The 8,258-nt window shown below is 40.5% G+C and overlaps 1 protein-coding gene across 1 annotated transcript; it reads right to left on the bottom strand.

Annotated features, from left to right (window-relative positions):
• Window positions 1-1,116: 1,116 nt before the first annotated feature.
• LSM8 (LSM8 homolog, U6 small nuclear RNA associated) lies at window positions 1,117-7,517 on the bottom strand. Its single transcript, XM_030015131.2, has 4 exons — window positions 7,368-7,517; window positions 6,213-6,253; window positions 4,670-4,797; window positions 1,117-1,372 (listed from the first exon to the last, which is right to left on the bottom strand). The coding sequence occupies exons 1-4, from the start codon at window positions 7,396-7,398 to the stop codon at window positions 1,282-1,284; spliced, it is 291 nt and encodes a 96-aa protein (XP_029870991.1). The 5' UTR covers window positions 7,399-7,517; the 3' UTR covers window positions 1,117-1,281.
• Between the last annotated feature and the right edge of the window lie 741 nt (window positions 7,518-8,258).

Consider the following 8,258-nt stretch of genomic DNA (forward strand, 5'->3'; position numbering starts at 1 on the left):
ACCAAGAGCAATCTCAGAAAGCAAGCTAGAACCTACAAGAATTGAGCACCAGATTTCATGGAGAACAAATATCTTCAGTTCTATGTATTTGGTTTCCAAACAGTGAACTTGCAACGAAAAGTACCAAATCCTACTTAATACTAAAATCAATATAAAAAAACAAATATGCACATTAAAATAACTTTTTTTGACAGCACATTCATATATGGGGAAAAAAATATTGGACCTGCTGGCATACTAGAGGACAAGAAAAACAGCTTTGTCCAACAGTACTAACTTCCTCTCACTGCCACTGTACCAGTATTTCTGCTGGGTAGTGAATCGGGTGTAGCCTAAAACACACTATGCAGCACAGAGCTTGTCCCACTTAACAACTTGGCTGTTGCTGATGTATAAGAAGAGGTCTATTATGGTTACACATGGTTCTTATTTTCTACATTAAGGCAAATTTCATTCAAAAGAAATAATCTATCTAAAGTACTACTGTGTCCTCTAAACTACACTCTAGCAAGACAATGGTTACACATTAGCAAACACACAATTCTCTTTCTATAGATTTTGAGCAACATGATAGCTGCTGAGAAGAGAAGATAGAGAATGAGCTGGTCTGGAATTTAATGGGCTTCAAATAAATGTGCATATTTGGTTTAGGTTCTGTGTTCCTGCTCAAAAGTCTTTCTTTCTCCAATTTAATTTGTCTGCAAGACACTAAGAACTCCTGCACCTCCAGTATAGTCTTGTGAACTAGAGAACAATGTTTGATAAACAACAAAAAAACCTATTACATGCACAAGTCATTAATTTGACTGTGAAAGCTTTTAACATTCTTGCTTTCTATCCTACAAAACAAAAATTCACAAAAAAACCAGTTCTCTACTTACAGCCAGAACTACATTTAGAGACGGTTAAAATTCACTGTTACACAATCTACCTCCAAATAATCTTGTGTTAACACAAAGAGCCTTGGTTTACCTTTAGGAATGAGATCTTATTTTAAGAACAAGGTACATATACATAATATCAGGACTATCACTGATATTACTAGTATTTCCCAGTATGTATTTTACAGTGAAATTACGCAGCATGAAACTCCAAAGGAAATTCAATGAAAGCGTCTTTAGTAAAACGTAGAAACTTTAATTTACATGCAAAAACTACAACATATCCATAATAAAAAACTGGTGACTAAACAAATTAAACACAATTTGTAAAAATTATCCATGTTGTTAAATAGGTCTGTACAACCAAAGATTTACAAAGTCCCTGTGCATTTTCATTTTTTCAATGCACAACTGAGTTTAAAGGTTCTGCTCGAATATTCCCCAAGTCAAGAGCTGAATCTGTCTCTTCATCAATTTCACCAATGACAGCACTGCAATAAAAAACAGGTTATCATTTGTTGAAATCCCCTGGTGCAAATCTGGAAAGCCACAAAATTAACTTGCTAATGAAGACTTTTTTTTTTTTAAATTGTAGAGCTTTATCCTTTGAACTTCAAATTTTGATGGCTATAAGTAGAGGCTAAAGGAAGTTTTGGGGTTTTTTGTTTGTTTGGGTTTTTTGGGGGTTTTTTTGGTTTTGTTTTTTTTTTTTTTTTAAAGATATAGGTTGTAAGAACCAAATACTACTGGTCTGTTTTAGGCAGTAGGTTAGCCTCTGAAACAAGAACTGGAAACCTTTTAGAAAAAGAATAGCTTATCAAGAGTAATGTCTAACCGTAGCAATTAAGTGCATACAGCATCAGATAAGCAAGACAATTTCCTTCAACAAATGTTATTAATTTATCCAAGGGAGAATATATAGTATTTCAGCTATGCTATGTTAAGACTTACCTGGACTAAAACACTAGTAGACTCAGTAAAACTGCTCTAAAGGAGAAAAGAAGGTTAAGGTAATAGAAGTCATACTAGCTCAGGATGGGAACTAACCCAGAGGGAACATAAGAACAGAGGCTAATCCTTCTGGCATATCCTTCTATTCACCACTTCAGAGACTTATGAGCTAGTGGCTGATCCACAAAATGAATTAACAGCCACCAAACTATGTTATATTAATCCACCCAATAACTTCTATTTTTGGTCTTTACTACATCCTACAGCAGTGAGTTCCACGATTAAGTTTTACAGTGTGCAGTGCAATACCTTTATACATAACTTGTTGTTGGATTATCTTCCATTTTCAATAGCAGAAAAAAACTAGAGGAATTTAAATGAAGCAATTATCTTTCCATCTCCTTCTACTACTCCCGATTTCACAGCAACCAATAACCACTATAGCTGTGCTTTTTCCAAACTGAAGAACTTGCCTATTTAGCCTTTCCTTGACAGAACACATTTCATACCTCTAGTTACTCTCACTTGCGCTCTTCATGCATTTTCACACTGCACCCCCCTAAAGATAGCGGCATACCAGGTGTTTTAGCAATGACATGACAATGTCTCCTGTTTTAGTTTTCTTCCTAATAATCCCCAATATTCTTTCTTCCCAGTGAATCGGTATTTAAATAAAAAATAGCCAGAGACCAGGTCGAGACTGAGCTTAAGAGTAAGACATCCCAATACAGGTGTCTAGGCTCCCATGACAGTCAGTGGAAACTAAAGAGGAATTTAACTTGCCTTGAAACAGAAATCTGGTCAGCTGAGGAGCTTTCTTAGTTCCATCACTGCCTAGAGCTTCACTATGCTGGGAGCTTAGACAACAAAAATGTAAACTGCTTACGCCAATTTAATATTCAAACCACTGACCAGCATGGAACCTCATTTCAGATTCGGGTCCCTCCAGAATTCTTGCATGAAAATAACTTGATCCTGGATGCTCGTTACTATTCCGTTTATTAGCTTTTTCCAAAGTGACACTTCAATTTAAAACATTTCCTTAGATTAAAAACTGTCTATGATATCAAAGCATAATTTTTTCTTTGGTTCACATCAAGAAATACAGCTTATTTCATCAGAGATCTCATTCTCCTAGATGTAAAAGGAACAAACAATACCTGCCACTCCTGATGTCTCTTTCATAGGCTTTATGCTTCTCATGCAGCAAAACACACACATGTATTTAAGAGGTTTGCGGTTTTTAAGCAGCTTTTCTTCACAGTTTTTGTTAGAGTTTTACACATAACTTTCTAGTATTACTATTTTTTTGTTGTTTTCCTGATTCATCACACACTTCTAAAACAGAAGTTGTCTTTTTCCTTCTAACAACCTTTAATTGCTGTTGAACCATACTGAGTTTTTCTGATTGGTGCTGCATATTCACTGCAAGCTTCTAGTGATGCACACTGAAATGCCTGGAAGCACTTTATCCCATGACTGTTTCTTTTATTTTATTTTTCAATAGCTTCTCTACTTTCTGAGAGTCCCCTATTTTGAAGTTACTGTTACTTAGCTGTTGTTTCTTTTTTCTTCTGCCTACAACAATGCTGAATTTCTGTATGATAAAAGTTGCATGAATGCAAGATTATTTCTTCTAATCAATATGTTTCTTGAGTTTGTTAAGGTTACAAGAAAACAGAATAGTTTCTATAAAAGAATGTTTTGAGTATATTTGAGTAATGTGGCAGACTGGTACAGTGAAAAAGTGAAATAGTAAACAATTATTTGGCTTTTAATACACATTTGTACTATTTGAATGAAAAGTTACTGGTACAGTAGGATACTTAGCCCTATCTTTGTACATTTGTCAATATCTTTATTTTTGCTTAAAAGCTTAAGTCGAAAGCAATGAAAGCCTTCCAAAATGATCCGCTTTCTTGATGACATTAGATAAACGCACCTAGATATAAATCTAGGTCTTGACATTTCTTTGTACTGCAATATTCCTTAGAATTAGAAGATGAAAATTCTTATCCGGGTTTACACATTGGTCCCTGCAACACGCTCTTTTTCCGGTTGAGTTAAAAAATAATCTCATTTTTTGCCATCGGTTTCAGAATGCTGCTGCAGAAGTCATCTTCCTAGCAGGCCCACTTACCAGGCCTTCCTTCCACTTCTCTTGTGCCAAACAGATGGGAGGGTTACATCAGCTACTTTTCTCTGCATTTAATGAGCTTTTACTCTCATTTTGTCAGGGCATTTTACAGCAAATATCAACTCATGGGTTTGACCTGTCACTACATGGGCTTCAAAAGTTGTTACACTGTCAAGCCAGAACCTTCATGCATTTTCCAGATTATAAAGTGTTCGCTGTGAACACCTGATCTAAAAAAATCCTGTTAAAAGTAAACTTTGTATACTAGATTGCTGACTTTTTGTACACAAGTTCTATCTCATCTTTTGTTCATTCTTCTCTGTTCCTCCATCAACAGATCCTGCCTCTCACAGGCTGGAATAAAGAACATCTACACAATGCCTAGACTCAAGAAAGGAAAATGTTGAGTTTTATACTGACCTCTCCTAGATTGCTATCTGTACATGAGCTGGATAATTTACAGCACGGTAACTCTAGACTAACAATATCTTAACTTTACAACGCAATCACTTCTGTAACAGAAGCACAGATATTTGCTATTCAATGTGCCTCCACTTTGACAGTACCATCAGTGCTACCCACAAATACAAAGATGCAAGATGTCTGGGTCTATCAAGATGTATACAGATATGTTATCTATGTATACACACACACGCTAAATTTTTATTAATTGGTTTAACCAAGAATATGCTATACTTACACGTTATCACCTCTTACAATGTATAATCCCAGCACTACTTGCTCAACTCCTTGTGAAGAACTGAACACTCGTTCATGGCTTTCATCCAAAATCAAGTTAATGGTCTGATCAAAACCTTTGAGGGTTCCCTGAAAAACACACAAAAATAAAGCACTCCAATTACCTTTTAAATTTATCATCCTTGCTCTCAAGGGTATCTTAAACAAGGTGGCAATACTAAGGTACTAGAGAACAGATGCTCTATTTAGGTTTTATTGTTAGGCTTAAACACAAACAGCTGGAGAATGAAACTTCAAAAGCAATAATCAATTTAAGAAGAAGTATCTATATTTACTACTGATTGTTCATGCTAAAAGCTACAGTAACCTTTAGCATTAAAAGTAGCAAAGTTTCCCTTTTACCAATGATGGCCCTCCAGACAACTAATTTTACTATTTATACACTATTTTAGTCTTCCTTGTATTTCCAGAAATCAAATAAATAGTTAATTAAACCAAAGAACAGAAAAATTGGATTCTTGTGGTCAACAATATTGAAGCCGTTCTTAATATGCAGTTTTAAGTGGCATCTCTTTGAAGGAAATTAGCCTGGTTCCACAAAATTACCCCCCCCCCCCCAAAAAGAACAATTTCTGTGCCACTTCAATATGCATTTGGAAAAATGAAAACATAATTGATTTGTGTAATTTATCATCAGTAATTGATTAGGAAATTTAAACTCATGTAAAATACCATCATTCAAACAGTAGTAATATCCATTTATATCATCTAACCATGTAACAATGAGTCATATATACCAATTTCGTTCAAATCTTTTTGGTAGAAAGTATCTTTTATCACACCACAAAGTTTACCAGACTGACTCCAACCAGACAGAAGATTTGGTGAAGCTAGTATTTTTCTGCTAAAAGTACTGTTTTCTCTTTCCAGAGGCCACACAAAACTAAGTACAGACAGAAACATATAATCCTCATGCAATGATCATACTATTAAGTTAAACTCAAAACACAAACGAAAAAAAGTTGGGGGGGGGGGGATACAAGAAAAAAGATAACACAAGTAATAAAACTAAAACGTCATACAGTCTAATACATAGTAGTTTGCCAATACTCAGCCTTTTAGGCTTAAACAGAATCCCACAATTTTTCAGCGCAATAATCAGCTGATGTTTTTCCATAACCATAAGGAAGAAATGGTGTTAGCATGAAAGTTGAAGAGCTTCCTGAACAAAAAAGACATTTTAGATGGAAACCACATTACTGAACAGAAAAAGAAATGCATTTTCTTGTGCATTCCTATAGAAAAGGCCATTTGACAAAAAGTCAAAGCATTTCTACACACAAGTTTATCAATGGACAAAGCTGACAGGCAAGAATCAGTAAGTGTTTAAATCATACAGTATAAAATAACAGCCATAAAGCTTTAAAAAAAAGTTTGTAAAGGTGTGAACATATAAGTGAAAATATCCCAGCACAGTTTCTTTATTGCTGTGATGGAAAGTCTTTATGGGGGAAAATAAAATGTTAAAAAAATACAAGTCTTACCACAATCATTCTTCCATCAGAAGTAATTACTGCAACAGTACCTGATAGTTCATTAAGGAAATGTTTAGAGATATCTGAAATAGAAACATTAGCATTTTCTGAAACACTGATAAGTAATATAAGCTTTAAGAGCTATTAAGAGCCAGAAAAGATTATCAGCATTTCTTTTAAAAAAAAAAAAAAGCAGCATGGTTGATAGTAACATTTGACAGCATAGTATTTTTTATGACAATCTGTTTTAAAGTTTCACTTTACCCAACCACAGAGAGTCATACACAAACATGAACACCATTAAAAGCAGACTAAAGATTTGAGTGCGCTTCTCTTCCCATTACTAACTGCACTACCTCAAAGTTGAAAGAACATAAACAGTTTGATAAACGCTTCAAGCTAAGTCCTTAAAAAACAGCTTAGCAGTGGGGATCCCGAGTCTGGCATTCTACACCCCCTCACTCGGAAAGTCTGACTAGTCAGATTTGATGACCACATCCTAAACGATTTTGGGTTAGTACCTGACTGTGAATAAAATTGAAAATGCCCATTGGTTATTAGGAGTACAAAAAACTAGCAAGAAAAGGGTTCCAAGAACACTAACTCACAGCTTTCGAGCAAATGATGTAAAGCTATTAACTAAACACGTTAAGAGCCCTTTAAGGGGCCAGGCCCGTTGTGAATCTCGTTCCTCATCACAGATCAAGCAAGGATCAGGTTTGCAGCACTGGAGACTATAGCGGACCCTATTCTCCGGGTCTCCTGTAACCTCTGTTCTACCTGCCAAGCCAGCCTTACGTAAAGGGAAACCGACATAGCCAGCCAGGAAGGACCCAAGCAACGCAGCCGCCCGCGGCAGCGGGATGCAGGAGGCCAGAGGCCCCGGCCGCTATGCTTTTCACAGGCCCTTCAGCAGCCTGCCTAGGGCTCGGCACCTCCTCGCAGCTCACACCTTGCCGGGCCCGGAGGCACCCGATGCCCGCAGCAGCTCTGGCACCCAACCCCGCGCCGCGCTGCAGCCACCAAGCCCCCGGGGCCGGGCGCCGCACCGAGCCGCTGGGCCCCCCGCACCCGGCCTCCCCTCACGCCCGCGAAGGAGAGGGAAGGCCCGTTCCCGTTGCCCCTAGGGCTTCCCCGGGACGTTTCCGCCCGCCGGAAGGATACGGTTGATGTAATTCTCCAAAGCAGAGGTCATGGCGACGGCTCCCGCGCTTCCCCTCACACCGGCGCCGGCAACCACCTCCCGCGAGACGGCGGCAGCGCCCGCGAGACTCCCGCCGCCACCGCCTCCGGCGCGCGCCGCTGACGCGCGGCCCGGCGCACAGGCGCACAACCCCGGCGAGAGGCGGGGAAGCGCCGCGAGATTTCAAGCTGGGCGAGCGCGGCAGCGCGAAGAGCAGCCCCCGCGGGCGCGCATGCGCAGAGCTGCAGGAGGCGGCACAGACATGGGAGTGGGCTGTACCAAGTAGCGGTGGCCGAAGGGCCGCGCGGGGGGGGGGGGGGGGAGGTCACGTTGCCCCCTCCGCGGCACATGGTTCCATCCGTAGGGACGCCTGTTGGGTGGGCGGGGGCAGGAAGCGCAGGCGCAGTATGAGCCGTCGTCTTCTGTTACGCGCGTCCGTGCGGCCGCCATCGGTGCGGGGGGAGCGTTCGGCGGGGAGTGCGAGGGCTCTTTCCATGCGCAGCCTTCAGGGCCTCTCTGCCTGGCTGCAGCGCTTCTCTTGCTAACACGGGAGCCACCTATCCCTCCCTTGGTTCCCTGCGGGCTGCCGGTGTGAGGTGGGCGGGAAGGAGGCCTGGCTGACTCGGAGAGCCTCGCAGCAGGGCTGTGGGATGGGTGCCCGGGGCCAGCATTGCAGTGCTGTTTATTGAAGTCCCGTGCAGAGGTGCTTTCTGTAGGAAATGGTGGATGGCCGGGTGTGGGGAAGACGAGGCTCGGGGAAGGTGATTTTGTTGTGCCCAGATCCTGTGCTCTAATGGGCATGGCACCAAGCTACCTGCTTGGGCCCATGCTGCGGTCTGCAAGTGGAGAGCTGTGCCACTGCTTTAAAGAGA

Source organism: Aquila chrysaetos, chromosome 5, assembly GCF_900496995.4.
Source record: "Aquila chrysaetos chrysaetos chromosome 5, bAquChr1.4, whole genome shotgun sequence".
Lineage (NCBI taxonomy): Eukaryota > Metazoa > Chordata > Aves > Accipitriformes > Accipitridae > Aquila > Aquila chrysaetos.

Bases quoted from the DNA above. Each gene is read 5' to 3' on its own strand.
- LSM8 (XM_030015131.2), bottom strand. From the start codon at position 7,398: ATGACCTCTGCTTTGGAGAATTACATCAACC. The intron at 6,254-7,367 runs GTATCCTTCCGG...ATGAACTATCAG, and splicing joins TTTGGAGAATTACATCAACC to GTACTGTTGCAGTAATTACT. The intron at 4,798-6,212 runs GTAAGACTTGTA...TGTGTTTTTCAG, and splicing joins CTGATGGAAGAATGATTGTG to GGAACCCTCAAAGGTTTTGA.